The 18,230-nt window shown below is 42.8% G+C and overlaps 1 protein-coding gene across 1 annotated transcript; it reads left to right on the top strand.

The window, feature by feature from the left end:
* Nucleotides 1–2,117: 2,117 nt before the first annotated feature.
* LOC310770777 (uncharacterized protein) lies at nucleotides 2,118–6,134 on the top strand (the record flags this gene model as incomplete). The annotated part of the gene is made up of 6 exons (XM_083663485.1): nucleotides 2,118–2,141; nucleotides 2,468–2,629; nucleotides 2,725–2,918; nucleotides 3,524–3,671; nucleotides 4,419–4,623; nucleotides 5,914–6,134. The coding sequence occupies 6 exons, from the start codon at nucleotides 2,118–2,120 to the stop codon at nucleotides 6,132–6,134; spliced, it is 954 nt and encodes a 317-aa protein (XP_083519611.1).
* Nucleotides 6,135–18,230: the final 12,096 nt, after the last annotated feature.

The raw sequence follows: 18,230 nt of genomic DNA, 5'->3' as shown, positions 1-18,230 counted from the left end.
TGTAGCATCTGTCAAGTAGCCTACATGGTAGACGGGTTGACCTAAAAGAAAAAAATGAACAATGCCATGAATACATTTACAAGAACATCTTTCTTCTGCTCAGTGTCCATGTACTCTTGCCGTTTCTTCAAAGAGTTTACTTGTTTTATTGTACAGGAAATGCACTTGACTTAATAGATTGGAGTACAGGAGAAGCAGTCAGCAGGTTGCATTTCAAAGCATTCATTTTCTTGGCTTTCTTTCACAGTAAGGCAAGAGATTTTTGCCTGTTTATTTGCCTGTATATTTATCTTGTACTGTGAACATTTTGCATTGTATTGGCTAAATGTTTTGCTTAAGAAAAAACAAAATAAAGTATCAAAAAGTGAGAAAGAGTAAGGTGAGTGGTTATATTTTCCACAATTGAAATATAGAACAAGTACACATTGAATTCCATCACATTATCTTCAACACAAATCCAATAAACAGCTAATAATTACCCTCATCTAGTAGCCTAAAATCAATTATCTTCACCCATCAAAAGATGTATCTGTTCTACTCTACAATGACAAAAATGACTAGAAATAGCTAAGAAAATGAAATGAACTCACTTAAGACACTTGGGAAAGAAGAAAAGAGAACATCCCCTACTGAAGCATGGACAGACAATGAACTAAACTCAGGACACTCAAATTTACCTATGCCAGCTGCCCAATGAGCACACCTGTGCCTGTCTGATCTCTGATATGATCATATGTGAGAGATGACAAGGGCCCGGGAGTCAACTTCATTACAGCCACAATGAATTGGTTAACGTTACAAGAGACATAAAAGTTTCACAAAGACATAGATAGGCCTATCGTTACGGACATAAATCTCTTTGCACATTGTGACTGTTTGGTGCGGATAAAAAACAGCTGTAGACGGCTGACAATCACGTTGTGTTAGGCTAATAAACGTCAGTGGTTTGCCTTCTTTTATTGACCACAACCCCAGTCCCGTAAGAGATTTAGACCTAAGCCGCCTAACGTTAACTTTCATTATGCAGGTTAACACGTTACGTTACCTGGATGATCCCCAGGGCAGACACATGACAGAAATCTGAACATTTAACGCTAAGCTAGCAACTCAGCAATTAATTGGAACATACCTGGAAGATTTGGGCGATTCTGTCGATGCGCATGTCATCTATTTTAAGAGTAGCTCTCTTGGCTCCTCTGAACAGAACAAATGTCTCCATTCTGATTAACCTGGAGTAACGCTGTACATGAGTGCTGCTAGCTAGCTACTGCGCGCGCAGTGCGAAAATGGAGGGAATTATAGGGCAAAGATGACCCGCCCTACTCTGCCTTTGATTGGGTTAGCTTTGGAATGAGGAGGTTGAGATCAGGCATGAGGACTGCTGATTGGCTATGATTGCAGCAGCGCCATTCGTGTGTGAGGCGGTTGAATTTGATTGGCCAAAACAGGCGTCACTCACTCGCCCGCAACCTAACCTCGCGTCACCCGGCTCTTCTCTGCCGCGCCACCACACCGCCTGGATGAAAATGGAGTCTCGTCTGTTGCCTTACCGAGATCTAATACAAAGCATGATCAAACATGGCTCTTCTGATCAAGATATATCAAATCATCTCCAGTTTGAATGTGGATTGAGTAAAGGGTTCTCCAAATCAAACCTTCGCCAATTTTGCACGGACAATGGCATAGGCAGAGATCGGGTGCAGGATCCCCTACTGGAAGTCGAGATTGCTAAAGCAATTAACAAGGTAAGACAAATTCTAACAAATTATATATCTATTTATTTATAATTGCTAACTGCAATGTGGGCCTACTGTGGATATAGAACTTGTAATAATCCGCTCCCGGACCGGAAGGAAGGAGGAAGGAGACGAAGGTCGACTTGCAATTCCGTGCAGTTATTATAGTTTACAGGTCTCTATTACAGGCTAAGACCTACAGCCACAACACACGAGCAATTCCTAGGTCTCCCTCTTGTTAGCCGGCTCTTATTCTGGAAAAAAAAACACAGGCCCCGTTCCAATACCCATACTTCCATACTATTTAGTAGGCAAAAAAAGATTTAGTATGTCCCAATAGGCTACATAGTATGTCAGATGCAGTATGCCAAGAGTACCAAGATGTTGTACTACAGCATTTTGCAGGTAAGCTGGCGATATTGTTTAGGTACCCTTGGCTAGGAAAAGGTTACATCGTACTTCTGGGCCACTCTGTTTTGTTTGAACCGTTCTGATTGACTGGATGATTAGCCTGTTAGCAGCTAACAGCTAGCAGATAATGGGACCAGGTTCATTGCCGACATAATAGTAGCTAGTAAGTAGTAGTAGCAGGAGCACAGGGCAAAAGTCTAAACAATGATCCCTCGTGTGAGGGAGTCCCCGTCGTGTCTGAAACAGACTGTACAACATATTAAAACCATGACGCTGTATATGATAATTGCTTTGTACTAAGAATCAATACAGTTGAATAGACACCTATTGATTGCTTCCCCTTTTTTTCTCCGACTGGACCAGCATATGGGAGAACAATGATGACTGGCTACCTGGCCACGAAAGGAATCCGAGTATCAGAGGGTCGCGTTGGTCGTGTCCTCAGACAGATTCACCAGCCATACCATGCAGATCGCTATCATGTAGGTGTTAATTAAAGGCCAATAGCTTCTTGTATTGTAGATTACTGTGACAATACCCTGACAACAGCCATTGATTTTGCTTATTAATTCCTCAGAGAGCAAGGAACTTAAATCCAGTGCCATACAGTGCAGAGTACATGGGTCACAAATTGCACTTTGACCAAAATGAGAAATTGGTGATGTTTGGGGTGACCCATGTCCTTGCTGTTGATGGCTTCTCCAGCAACATTGTCAGCCACTCCACCATGCCAGTGAAAAATAACCTGACCATATATCAAGAGGTTTACAGGTAACTCTGCACCATTGTTATATGGGAGAAAGCAATAGCAGACATTGTTTTACTAATAAATTAATATTAATTATGTCAAATAAAAATAAAACACATTGGCTGATTGTAGCTGTAGCTTTACCACACTTTATCTGGGAAAATCAATCAAAAGGGAATATTTTTATTTAAACTGCTGAAAACTAGACCAGTGGTTTTCAAACTTGTTCACGTCAAAGACTCCAAAACTTAGACAAATTAGACCACAGACCCCAATTTTATAAGATTTTGTCCCTGGGTCCACCATCTGATAAGATTTTTGCTTTTAGAGGTTTTATTACAGAAAGTATATGAAACCCATGACCAAATTAGTCGTACATTCTGTCATTTTGTTACTTATGGATGGAATTACTGTATGGTCAAAATAAATTGTTCCCCTTTTTGCTGGCGACATGGGCCCCACTTTGAGAACCACTGAGCTAGTCCTAGACTATGCAGTACATAACTAAATAATTGATTAAGCAAATCACTACATTAATTCATAGTGAAAATAGTCTCTCTAACAACACTTATGTAACAAATATGAATGGTTGTGCTGGATGTAATGCTTGTGTATTGCTGTTTTGCAGAAGTGCTGTCCTACAGTATGGAATGTGGGATACAATCAGGGTAGACCATGGAAAAGAGTTTTACTTAACTCTTTACATGCAGGGTAGAGTGGCAGTGCACAGGAACAACACTCAAAGGGATGCAGTCAAGCAAACAAAGTCAACAGAGGTGAGTTGGTTTATTGTCTCTTTATCACAACTGCTTATCATCAACTGCTAGCCGATAATAATGTTGTCTCTGTCATAGATATCGCTATGTTGCCCACTAATCATCTCTGGATTACAGTATTTTTTGTTTAATCACTTCCCCACCGCCCCCATTTTCTCCCCAATTGTACTTGGCCAATTTCCCCTGCTGTCCCAGTCGCTGCTCCACCCTCTTCCGATCTTGGGAGAGCCGAGACTAGCACATGCTTCCTCCGACACATGCGCAGTTGCCAGCCGCTTCTTTTCACCTGACAGTGGGGAGCTTCATCGGCAGGACGTAGCATGTGGGAGGATCACACTATTCCCACCAGTTCCCTAACGCCCTGAACAGTTAGGTTTTCGCTCCAATTACTCCACTGAGAGCGCCAACTGCTTCTTTAACAGTTTTTTTTTACAGTTTAACAATGTACATTATACACTGGGCCGGGCACAAAATGCAACATGTTTCACCCTCACTGGTCTTCGTCAGCCTGCTGAGCTTTCTTGTGCCAAGTTTTGGATTTTCCCATAAATACAAGGCCAAAACTCAGGAAATGAATGGCTAGTTTTCTATGCTTACTAGAGTATTACAGTGCTCTTTCAGTTTTATTAGGTTCTTGAGCTTTGTGGCCATAGAAAATTGCTGTATCCAGAGTGGTAGTAATTGTGATCTGTTAGTAAAATTAAAATTTAACATTTCTCATTTTTGTTTATTCTTTCTCAATGACAGAATCATACAGTAGAAAGGATGTGGCCAGAGGTCAACAACAGAGTCAACTATCCACTAAAAGGGGCTCTCATCCACCTTGTTGACCAGGAGGAGCTTGACATGGAAGACGACATTACACGATATTGTGTGTCCACACTTACCTGTCAGGTAGCTCGAATTGGCCTTGAGCGGTTTGTGACGTCCTGGAATGCACACAGGATCCAAGGTTTGCATAGCAATTTAACAATAATTTCCCTTAAAGCCCTAAAGATGTGCCTCGCATAGTATTTTTTAGTTGTGCCTTCAGATTGTTAAATTATGTTCTGTGATATACACTAGTGCAGGGATACTCAACTTGCGGCCCAGGGGCCAGATGCGGCCCGCGGCAGGGTGCAGAGTGGCCCCCCGACCATTTTCTAATAATTTCACGTTAGTTTTCATTGTGAATTACAATCTAATTCACAATAAAAACTAACGTGAAATAAAGTTTGACTGAGCTCCAGCTAAATTGTCAAATGCCGCCGTCTGCTCGCTACCCAGGCACTTATGTATGTACTTAACCTACCTATCTATCCGGTGTGCACAACATTGTCAGACTAAACTCCGGCTACGATCCGCTACAGAAAATTTTATATTGTTTGTTTATTAACTGGCCCCTGGCCTACTATCATTTCACGAAAGTGGCCCCTGGGCAAAGCAATTTGAGTATCCCTGCACTAGTGTAACAACAATGGGCCGTGTCACTTAGGGTGGGTTCCAACACACGTTCTAAACAAGTGTTCCTATTGTTACACAGATCTGGCATTAATTTGCTTTGCAAAGCAAGGAAATTTAGTGCCAGATCAGTAATCTATATTCAGTTTTTAATTTTATCCCTTAGATGGCTCCAGATTTCAATTATTGACTGAGTTTACAAGGCTTGGGTGTATATTATCTGGGTTTCCAGACGTTTGGTGAGCGGCGCCAGCAGCGCCACCTAACCACCAAACGTCTGGGAATTTCATTGTCAAAATCTGTCTCTTCGATCCCGGCGAGAACGTCCGGCAGCAGACACGCCTACATTTATTATTAGACTTTTATTTGGTAGCGGCAAATGCAATGTTTCATAGTTCCAATATAGAGCAAGACACTGATGTGCTGCAAAGAGAGTTTATACCTGTTGTTTATTTTACAATAATTTAAATAAAAGTCATCAGCAGGCTCTTTAACGTTAGCCTCGGGAGTCGGGCTTATCGCTGGGGGAAAGACCTCTAGCCGCCGGGGCCGGATGAAACACGTCCTATTAACAGGTGAATTAATTATTAACCAGGTTGTCTGGCTACCTGATGAGGCGAGTAAGAGTGAGGTGTTCTCTGAGAGGAGGCTCACTCTCCAACACTTTGAAAACCCCTGATCTACAGTATATTGCTAAGTCCTGGATTACACACTGCTTGAGGTGCATTGATATGCCTGATGATAATATGTAACTGGTGTCAGAAACCATGTGTCGCTGATCATTTTCTCTTATTTTATTTAGGCAAGGGTATCCCCAATCAACTGGCTCTGGGTGGATGCCCAAAGAAACTGCCAACCGCAGATCTTTTGCCAGAGGCTGCAGAGGCTGCAGATGACTATGACCGGGAAGGGGGGTCCTCTTTGACACGAGAGTCACTGTTTGCCAGAAACCCATTTTCCACAGTGGAGCACCAGGCAGCAGCTGAACAAGAATTTGCTCAGCACTATTTGGACATTTCTTAACTCTTTGACAGTGCTGTTAACAATGAACCACGGCATTTTCAAAGTGGAGTCAAGGACCTAATAGACATTGTAAGAAGACATGTGTAAAGTCAAGTGCAGGGAATAACAGCTGCCTGTGCTGTGTACACCAAGGCGGACTATCTGCATCACTGGATTTTTTTACCGTCCCTCCCCTAAGGACAACAGTTTAGTTTTATGTTTCAAATATGTTTTATTTGAGCATGACAATATACATGATATACTATGTACATACAGTATATTCTATTCCACCATGAAATGCTCTTTTTTTTTTACTTTGAACATGTACACATACATATAGATACAAAACATTAGCTCTCCATTAACTTTAGTTTCTCACAGTTTTCTTTTATAACGCAGTGGATCTCAAGGTGGGGTCTGGGGAGCACCAGGTGCTCAAGGGAGTCCCCAGCAAACTGAATAGTTAAACTTCAGCATTATTTCATTTAGAATAAGTTAACACAGAATGTAGAAGTATGACTGTTCTGATCATAGTTTCTGTTATCTCTGCGTAATCTCTATATATGCGTTCTGGACTAAATCATATCTTAGACATACCCCCAGATTTATCCGCAGGAGACTAATGTAATCAAATGGGGTGCAAGGAGGTTTGGGAACCCTGATTTCCACGCCTTTCTGCCCAAACATTTCAAAGCCGGTCAATGCACCTCAGCAATAGACCCTTTTCACGGGGGCCATTTCGTGTCAAAAAGGCAGGGTAAACACAGGTGCAAGCAACACACTAATGAGGGTTTCCAAATTCCAATCATGGAAGTTGGAAAGCCTCATTAGTGGTTTGCTTGCACCTGTGTTTATCCTGCCTTTTCGACACAAAATGGCCCCCGTGAAAAGGGTCTGTCTGCCTTTCACCAAAAAAATGCAGGCGCCAAAGCTATTGCCTTCAAAGATCTAGCACAATTGCGCTCTGCTGCAACCATAGCCAATCAGCAGTCCTCATGCCTGGCCCCTATAGGCCCCATGATCCCAAATTCCTCCTCATTCCAAAGCTAACCCAATCAAAGGCAGAGTAGGGCGGGTCATCTACTCTTGGGTGGGGATTCAATGTCCATTTTCGACCTGGCCAGGCACACTCGTGTAGACTGAGAGATTGACTCCAGCTAGCAGCACGCTCGCACTCCAGGTTGACTCGTGTGGTAGAAGACTACAATCAGAATGGAAACATTTGTTCTGTTCAGAGGAGCCAAGAGAGCTACTCTTAAAATAGATGACATGCGCCTCGACAGAATCGCACAAATATTCCAGGTATGTTCCAATTGAGTTGCTAGCTTAGCGTTAAATGTTCAGACTTCTGTCATGTCTGTCGTGAGGATCATCCAGGTAACGTAACGTGGTAACCTGCATAGTGCAATTTAACGTTAGGCAGCTAAAGGTCTAAATCTCTTATGGGACTGGGGTTGTGGTCAATAAAAAATGGCAAACCACTGACGTTTATTAGCCTAAAGCTTGTTTTATGGTCGCCGCCTGCGCGTACCTGAAGACTTTTATAGCAGCGCGACACTTGCTTTTTTTGCCACTGAACACTGAGCTGGGTTTTCACCACATTTCTTGACCCATGGGCCATGTGGTAAACTTTGATTTGCAATAAAAGCATTTCATTGTGACTTTTCACGGGCTGTTCTCAATATTAATTCATTGTGGCTGTCATGAAGTTGACTTAAGTTATCAGTTAATATAGTTGTAGTTGCTGTGGAGTATCCATCAACCATCAACTGGTCTATATTTATAGTGGCTTACAGTATTACAGTAAAGTGGGATTGTGGTTGTTTGGATTCATCAAAACAACCACAATCCAAGTCAGAAACAGCATTATACTGTGAGCCTGTTAGAATTAAAAATACTTAGTACCATAAGTAACCCTAAACAGCCAGTACTCCACTACTGTACTGTACTGTCAAACTATTGACATCATCTACAGTAGCAGCACCCTAGTTGGCGTAAAGCAGAAATGTTGTTCATCTGATCAGACAGGTAATCTTGCAAGACACGGGGATTCACGCAAGATCATGAGATCAGATCATGCCACAAGCATCATATCAGAGATCAGACAGGCACAGGTGTGCTCATTGGGCAGCTGGCATAGGTAAATTTGAGTGTCCTGAGTGTAGTTCATTCTCTGTCCATGCTTCAGTAGGGGATGTTCTCTTTTCTTCTTTCCCAAGTGTCTTAAGTGAGTTCATTTCATTTTCTTAGCTATTTCTAGTCATGTTCATTTTTGTCATTTTAGAGTAGAACAGATACATCTTTTGATGGGTGAAGATCTGATCTGGTGATTGATTTTAGGCTACTAGATGAGGGTAATTATTAGCTGTTTATTGGATTTGTGTTGAAGATAATGTGATGGAATTCAATGTGTACTTGTTCTTTATTTCAACTGTGGAAAATATAACCACTCACCTTACTCTTTCTCACTTTTTGATACTTTATTTTGTTTTTTCTTAAGCAAAACATTTAGCCAATACAATGCAAAATGTTCACAGTACAAGATAAATATACAGGCAAATAAACAGGCAAAAATCTCTTGCCTTACTGTGAAAGAAAGCCAAGAAAATGAATGCTTTGAAATGCAACCTGCTGACTGCTTCTCCTGTACTCCAATCTATTAAGTCAAGTGCATTTCCTGTACAATAAAACAAGTAAACTCTTTGAAGAAACGGCAAGAGTACATGGACACTGAGCAGAAGAAAGATGTTCTTGTAAATGTATTCATGGCATTGTTCATTTTTTCTTTTAGGTCAACCCGTCTACCATGTACTTGACAGATGCAACAAATGTTGTCATTTTTCCTATGGATCATGGGTCTTTTAGCTCCATGGACCTCTGTGACCACGGTCACTATGAGGTTCACGGAGAGGCTGTGCAGAGTCAAGGGCCCCCAACAGCCCCAGCTCCGTCACGCCAGTTTGATTTCCGTCAGCCGTCCTCGTCAACTGCAAACATGGGCCAGCTGTCTAGATCAGTGAGCACACCTCGGTCATTTCAAAGGTAGGGAGGAGGGGGGCCCTCATGTTATAAGTTAATGTGCCTAGAAAATGTTGTTACATTGTTTAATACTGCTCAAAGGAACACTGTCGATTTACAACCAGCTGTGTATCTTATAAAATCAGTAGTATATTAAAAAACTAAACTTTTTTAGGCATTCATTTAGTTTGACAGCTATTGAGAGATGATTTGAGAAGTTGTGGACCAGTGATGTAATTTGTGCACAAATTACATCACTGGTCCACAACTTCACTCAAATCTACTCAATAACTGCAAACAAAGTGAATGAAAACTGTTTACAATTTGGAAACTACTGATATCGGCGGAGTTCTTCATTCAGAATCTCTGTCTAGCATGAATCTCTTTCTAAGCATTAATCTCTTTCTAAGCATGACTGCAGCAATGAAAGATTTTGGACTTTGAGTAACACAAGCTCGAGATGACCATGGGCTCATACTTTGGGCTGTTGCCGGTCAACTTGAATCACTGCAGTGTAGACTGCTTGTTATGTGGTATATGCCTATTTCACATCCCACCCAAATCAGCCATTTGTGTAGAAAAGGCAGGAAGTAAAGCAGGTACAAGCAAAACATTGATAAGAGCCCCGGGACTGGACCAGCTGTCCCTGCAGCGGAGCAACGGTAAACTGGACCTTATTTGCACCTGTTTTACTTCCTGCCTTTTTAGACACTAAATGGCTGGGTTAGGGTGGGATGTGAAACAGGTTAATAGCTTGGTTTGCTTCACTGTTCTTTCTGTATTGCAGGTCCGTCCATGTGTCTGAGCTAATGGAAGGAAAGATAGTATCCACAAGGGTCGTCATGGTTCGACTTCTGGAAGCTGATGCTAATGTTCCAGTGATCCTTGAGAAAGTGAAGGTGGCCATGGGAAGCGGGGAAGACTACGTCCTTACGGACAATCAAGGCAATGAAATTGTCGACTGTGAAGGATCAATTGGTAAATAAAATGCATTGTGCCAAAATACATATTTGATGTGTAATGGTCTGAAAGTAGTGGCATACGACAATAGTGCCTTTTTGTTCAATTATCTCTTGTGTCTCTTTAGCCTACTCTGCATTTCTGTCATGCAGGGATTAGCTACTGGAAGCAGAATGCGAAGCAAGTCCATGCCATTGAGCTTTCTGCATTCAGGCAGTGGCGTCAAAGACGATCACGAACCAGGTATTGCATAGATAAGAAAACAGATTTTAGCTGCTGAAGGGCCCATCACTAAGATAAATATATTGTGTCAATAGAAGGGGCTAGCACTCAACTTGAAGGATCATGAGGTACTGCACTCTATTTAACTGCCAAACAGACTGACCAAACCATCAGATTATTGTCAAAAGGTTGCTTTCTGGCAGGCAGCCGTTTTGTGTCTGTGATCTGATCTGTCTGTGATCTGCTAACCAGTTACAAAATGTGCCAAATGCAGAAATCAGCAATCTGAAGTCCACACACTGAGGGGCCAGGTGGAGGACCTGCTGGACGCATCCCAGGGCCTGGATGAAGTCACCAAGAAGATCACCGATGCAGTGGCTGCCAGCCGTGACTTGACACCAGTGCAAGGGCCAGAAGTCAAACAGGCAGTTGCCTGTTTGCTCTGCAGAGGTATTGTTTCAATTTGGGCATCTGTTTGAAAATAGATCTATGTCACACATAAATAATCAAATGTAGCTTTAGAATTCATGTTGGAAGCCTTGTCTTGAAAATAATTTAGTTTGAGCAGTGAGACAGTGACTGTATAACTGACTTTCAAGTACACATATGGATTTAGACAGAGAAAATGGAAACACAATTAAACAGTTTTTTCAGGGAATATTGAGAATACATCTTTTTTCTCCTTTTTTTTAACAAATATAGCTGTAAATGATAGGATTACTCAATGGATAGTCTGTTGAAGCAGACTCCATGGTCATTTCCTGTTAGAACGCAATGACCTTTTACAATTGGTAGCGTCATCTGTAAATTAGACGGTTAACTTTTAAATATTACATTTAACTATATCAATCATATGAAGTGACAAGATGGAAATGTGTCCACCTTTTAGTTATGATCTCAGTACCTGATTGTTATATTATAACAATCTTTTGTAACTTGTTGCTGGTGGGTGGTGGGCTCACAAGAAACAGGATTTATCTCATTTGAGTGTATGCTTCAGAAATGCAGCCCATAATATCAACCATTAATTTTCTAAATATGTCCCTACCATGTGTTTTCTTCTTAAGACACGATGACTCAGCCGATGTTTTCCTCCTGCTGCCGCAGCCTGGTCGGGTGCAAGACCTGTGTTGGGGAGTGGAGGAGCACATCTGTGTACTGCCTCAAATGCAGGAATGAACAACCTGTGTACACGGAGGTGGCCGGACTGTCTGCAGCACTGGACTTCTTAAGGTCCCTGCCTTAAGGACCAGCAGTTTCATTCAGTGGGGTCCGGGGTTTACAATGAGTCCTTGCAGGGTTCCAGGGGCTCCCCAGCGAACCGAATTATAAGTTCATCAGAAGTTAATTTTGCACATTTATAGAGAATGCAGAAGTATGACTGTTCTGATCATACGCTCTCTGTCTTCAGGAGACTAAAGTTTCAGCTGAGGGTCCATGGCTGGGTCCTCTTTGTGTTTATTGTAAAAAATAAAAATAAAGGTCCCTTCCTTAAGGACCGCAGTCCACTTTAAATCAGTGGATCTCTTGTGGGGTCTGGGGTTTATGATGGGTCCTTGCAGGATTCCAGGGCCTCCCCAGCAAACTGTTAAAAAAAAAGAAGTTAATTTTGCACATTTATAGAGAATGCAGTTCACTGTTCTGATCATACGCTCTGTCTTCAGGAGACTAACGTCAGCTGGGGGTCCATGGCTGGGTTGTTTAATGTTTACTGTAATACATTTTATATTTTTATAATAAAACCTAAATATGGTTGAGACTGGTCTAGTGTGTTGTATGACTTGGAGCTTGATTTCTCTGGAGGGGCCATATTGGCTGCAGATGTTCCAATCAACTTGCATCACTGCAGTGTAGACTGCTTGTTACTGTATGTGGTAGGCTGTAGTCTGGTTTGCTTCACTGTTCAATAATGCATGTTTTATGTTTCGGTTAGCAATGGATCCTCAACAATTTACTGGCTTTACAGTGGGCCAATTGACATGTGACAAAGGTAGGTGTGGTCTGAAAATATTAAATCGGGTTAATAATAAATGGCAGGATATAAAGAAGCTTTCCTGATAAAGGTTTTTAGCAGTGATGGTAAGCTCGACTATAATAGTGGACTGCAGTGAAATATAGGCTAGGTGCTACAGCTACCCCATGCACTTGACACTAATAGGCTACTGTAAAAGCACAAGCTTGCCGAGTGGTTAAATATAAAATGGCGAGGCGTCAGAAATGGCGTCAATTAAACAGAGGCATGGCCAACAGAAACACAAACTGTTAACACATTCTCTGTCTCACTTATTGTGGTAAGAACATTACATAACTTACTGGCTGGAGAGGAAAAGGAGAAACGTGTCAATTAATCAGGAATAGTCTGTTCTTGCTGCCGACTCACATAGGCGCTGGCTCCCGTTTGATGCTTAATTGCATGGTTATGTAAAGGTGGTCGGCTATGCGCATGCTCAATAATATGATGTTCAGTGTGTATGAAGGCTAGTTTATCCACGGCCTAAATTCGACGCCTGCTGGTCATTTTTTGTCACTACTTTTGGCGTACCTCGTCAACTCTATTTGTCCCTGGAGGGCAATTGGTTTTGCAGCTAGTCTGTCACAGACAGATGTAAAAATATAAAGTAGGCCTAGCCTATTCTACAAAACACCTATGCATTGAACTCAATAGGGGTGGGATGGATTTGGTATTCCGCACTAACTAACTAAACCCACATGCAGGAGAAGAATTACTGCACCATAGTTACACAATAGGTGTTGAACAGGTGGTGAATTATAGCCACAATTATTACATGACATGAGTAGGCTATGTATAATAACACTATAAACAATCATTACAATAATGACATAACAAAACAAAACTGTATCAGAATTATATTCACGAATTCAATGGACGGAGCACATGGCCAACTGTCAATTATTCTATTAAGGTGCCATGACGGTGAAATATCGACATGTGGAAAACTACTAACTCAAGATATCGCCAAAGCAGAGAGAATGGCTCAAATCACAAACAACAATGAACACAATGTGAAATCACTTACATTTCCTTTCATGAACGCACACAAAGTCAAACCAATCAAGATGAGGCAGCAACAGCCGTCTATCGCGCACCTCTGGAAGTCCGTGGCTTCACCTCACAAAGGCACGCAGATGAGGCCTTTATATAGCCTAATTATAGGCTATAAGCTGCAGTAGGCTGCGCCAGTAGAGTTCACCATGGGGGCTTTGCTATTAAAATGAGAAAGTACACCATAACTGAACAGAACTAAAACAATTAAACATTACAGGGCCTTTTGTACAGTAGCCCAGTGGTTCCCAACCTTTTTTGTGTTATGTACCCCCTTGAGCTGTTTTACCATGCCAATAGTAACCCTCACTCATGCGTGTCGATAATTCTCCTAAATGTGTTATATTAAACTTATATTAAACTTTTAGATGACCTCTCTAACACATCTCATTATTAAAATAATTTTAATGACTCATCTTAGAATTCGGACAGTTTTCAATTGGAAAAAGTAATCAGTTTTTATCATTTTGGAAATACATTGTAATCCCCAATCTTTCCAAGTACCCCCTGCAAGCTGCTGAAGTACCCCTAGGGGTACACGTACCCCTGGTTGGGAATCACTGCAGTAGCCTACCATTTTACTATTAAAGCAGTTTTGGCAAAATATTGCTATTTATTGTTACAGTGTGCTGTTTGAATGTTGACCTCTTCTGGGCTTGCACCTGCCAAAGGTTTGTGATTGTGCGCGACTAAAAAAAATCTGATCGTAAGTAGGCTACAGTATCCCTGTCTCACTGTCTGTCTGTCTTTCAGACTGACTGCCTGTCTACCTGACTGTCTACCTGACCTACCGTCTGTCTGTCTGTCTCACTGTCTGCCTGTCTACCTGACTGTCTGTCAGTGTCTGAACTGACTGTGTGTTTCACTGTCTGTCTACCTGACTGACTGACTGATGTCTGTCTGTCACTGACTGACTGACTCTCTGTCAGACTGACTGTCTACCTGACTGACTGACCGACCGTCTGTCTGTCTCACTGTCTGCCTGACTGTCTCACTGTCTGTCTGTCTTTCAGACTGACTGCCTGTCTACCTGACTGTCTACCTGACCTACCGTCTGTCTGTCTGTCTCACTGTCTGCCTGTCTAACTGACTGTCTGTCAGTGTCTGAACTGACTGTGTGTTTCACTGTCTGTCTACCTGACTGACTGACTGATGTCTGTCTGTCACTGACTGACTGACTCTCTGTCAGACTGACTGTCTACCTGACTGACTGACTGACCGACCGACCGTCTGTCTGTCTCACTGTCTGCCTGACTGTCTCACTGTCTGTCTGTCTTTCAGACTGACTGCCTGTCTACCTGACTGTCTACCTGACCTACCGTCTGTCTGTCTGTCTGTCTCACTGTCTGCCTGTCTACCTGACTGTCTGTCAGTGTCTGAACTGACTGTGTGTTTCACTGTCTGTCTACCTGACTGACTGACTGATGTCTGTCTGTCACTGACTGACTGACTCTCTGTCAGACTGACTGTCTACCTGACTGACTGACCGACAGTCTGTCTGTCTTACTGTCTGCCTGACTGTCTCACTGTCTGTCTGTCTTTCAGACTGACTGCCTGTCTACCTGACTGTCTACCTGACCTACCGTCTGTCTGTCTGTCTGTCTCACTGTCTGCCTGTCTACCTGACTGTCTGTCAGTGTCTGAACTGACTGTGTGTTTCACTGTCTGTCTACCTGACTGACTGACTGATGTCTGTCTGTCACTGACTGACTGACTCTCTGTCAGACTGACTGTCTACCTGACTGACTGACCGACCGACCGTCTGTCTGTCTCACTGTCTGCCTGACTGTCTCACTGTCTGTCTGTCTTTCAGACTGACTGCCTGTCTACCTGACTGTCTACCTGACCTACCGTCTGTCTGTCTGTCTCACTGTCTGCCTGTCTACCTGACTGTCTGTCAGTGTCTGAACTGACTGTGTGTTTCACTGTCTGTCTACCTGACTGACTGACTGATGTCTGTCTGTCACTGACTGACTGACTCTCTGTCAGACTGACTGTCTACCTGACTGACTGACCGACCGTCTGTCTCACTGTCTGCCTGACTGTCTCACTGTCTGTCTGTCTTTCAGACTGACTGCCTGTCTACCTGACTGTCTACCTGACCTACCGTCTGTCTGTCTGTCTGTCTGTCTGTCTGTCTGTCTGTCTCACTGTCTGCCTGTCTACCTGACTGTCTGTCAGTGTCTGAACTGACTGTGTGTTTCACTGTATGTCTACCTGACTGACTGACTGATGTCTGTCTGTCACTGACTGACTGACTCTCTGTCAGACTGACTGTCTACCTGACTGACTGTCTACCTGACTGACTGACCGACCGTCTGTCTGTCTCACTGTCTGCCTGACTTTCAGACTGACTGCCTGTCTACCTGACTGTCTACCTGACCTACCGTCTGTCTGTCTGTCTGTCTCACTGTCTGCCTGTCTACCTGACTGTCTGTCAGTGTCTGAACTGACTGTGTGTTTTACTGTCTGTCTACCTGACTGACTGACTGATGTCTGTCTGTCACTGACTGACTGACTCTCTGTCAGACTGACTGTCTACCTGACTGACTGACCGACCGTCTGTCTGTCTCACTGTCTGCCTGACTGTCTCACTGTCTGTCTGTCTTTCAGACTGACTGCCTGTCTACCTGACTGTCTACCTGACCTACCATCTGTCTGTCTGTCTGTCTCACTGTCTGCCTGACTCTCACTGTCTGCCTGTCTACCTGACTGACTGTCTCACTGTCTGCCTGACTGTCTGTCTGTCCCACTGTCTGTCAGTGTCTGAACTGACTGTGTGTTTCACTGTCTGCCTGTCTACCTGACTGACTGATGTCTGTCTGCCACTGACTGACTGACTGACTGTCTGCCTGACTGTCACACTGGATGTTATGTAATCACCTGTATAGGTTTTTGGTTCACGAAGCCCATGGGCCTTTGTCCGGTGAACACGCAAATTTCCGGGCCCTACTGTGCGGCACGTGGGGGCATGAAAAATCAGGGGGTGGACTTTACATGTCTTCTGGGCCCCCCTCTGCGAGTGGACACCACTTGTTTGCCCATCAGTCCTACAGATAACCCACAATGATTTTTTGTCATTTTCATGCCATTTTCTTGCAGTTCAAGCATGTTCCACAGTGTGGCGCACGCAGTCCCACATTACCCAATGGAAAATATGGTCCGTGCACACCGTGTGCACGTCCCACATTACCCACTGGAAAATATGGTCCCTGCACACCGGAAGGAAACCATGTGATTGTTGTGGCTGAAGATTACCCTCAATAGAGTAGATGCACAAAATGAGAGCTAATCAGGGTCGCTCACAAGGCCAGGAAAGAGCTAATTTGCCATAGCATTGCAACGGATGGATAGAATGACAAAAAAATTTGAACGTGTGTTCAGGGGGAGGTCCTGAACTAGTGTAGAGAATATCGCCTCATTCCGTGCAGGCAAAGTCAGATGGTAGCCATTTAGCATCGTGTAGAAGTTCCCGAAAACAGAAACATGGCAAAGTGTGTCATATAAGACAATTTTGGAAAAATCTGTCATTGAAGCAAGCTCTTTCAAATTTGCTGGACAGCTAGAAGACAGTCCAAACCCTCCTCTCAGCAAGTTTTAAGTAAATTGGAGCTGCGCTCAGGGAGCTGTGGCCCCGCACAGCTGAAAAGTCTCAGAAATCACACAAAAATAAGCTATATTGAGCAAAGTTTGCAACTCTTAAGTGTCAGGGACAAGGTTCCACTCAACGGGGAGCAGTAATTCTCGCTACAGTTTAACTAGAGAACCCATAGTACATTGTCAAAGAGTTGTTTTCGTGCTATCTTCAATTACTGATTTTTACAGAATTGTGGTAAATGACACAAAGGCGACTTTGACAGAAGCGGACACAGCTTTAGTGGTTATAATTTAGCTACATGATGTAAAATACTTGAATAAAGATTCTGGAGTCAGAGGTTAGTCTCAGATGAATATAGCTTGCAAGCGGAGGAATACAGAGTATAGCTTAAGGCTGGTACGATATCACTCATTCTCTAGATCAGTGATACTCAACCCGAGGCTCTAGAGCCACATGCGGCTACTTAAAATGAATAAATACAAATCTAATAAAATAATGGGAGGAAAGGGACTTGGATTGTGGCTCTTTCAAAGCTTTGTTTTTGTCAGTGTCTCCTGAATAGGGCAAGGGAGTACCACTGCTCTAGATTATACACAGGCCCCAGCAAATCTGTCATCTCTCTCTCTACAATGCAGACAGTTATGGAGTTCTGGACAAAATCACATAACGATGTTCTCAGATTTGTGTGTGAGCGTCCCCCCCAATCACCAATCAGATGGGTCAGTGGCCCTAATTTGGGGACTAAATTATGGTATGGTTTTATTTGGTGATTAAAAAGGGCACATCTTGCCAACACACTAACATAGAAGAGAAATTTAAAATAAAAGAATCACAGAGGATGAAAACACAATAAAGCCCAAAGGCTTATTCCATTGTGGTCCTCGTGGTCCCTTAGGGGTCCTTGAAATGAAAAGGGTCAGAACCACTGGTCTATCACATAGCCACCTTTACTGTAAGAGTGTGAATTAAGCTGCAGTACTCGGCATATGTGCTTGTTGGTTGAGTAGGCTATTTACAGCACAGTACAGTATTCACAGTAAGCTTCTTACTAAATTGCTGAACAGACAATAGGCTACACTAAAACACTCAGGATATACTACAAAACATTTGTAAATGACTGCGTTTATTTGGACACAAAAGCAAAACAACATTTTATTGTTAATGTAGGTGAAAATAAATCAGAATTATGTATGGCAACCTTTCAGTAAGAACATAACACATTATTATTCAATGAATCATCAATTAGTATGGCTAA

The sequence above is a fragment of the Poromitra crassiceps genome, assembly GCF_964638095.1.
Source record: "Poromitra crassiceps genome assembly, contig: HAP1_SCAFFOLD_225, whole genome shotgun sequence".
NCBI lineage: Eukaryota > Metazoa > Chordata > Actinopteri > Beryciformes > Melamphaidae > Poromitra > Poromitra crassiceps.
This window is presented reverse-complemented; position numbering and strand designations above follow the sequence as displayed.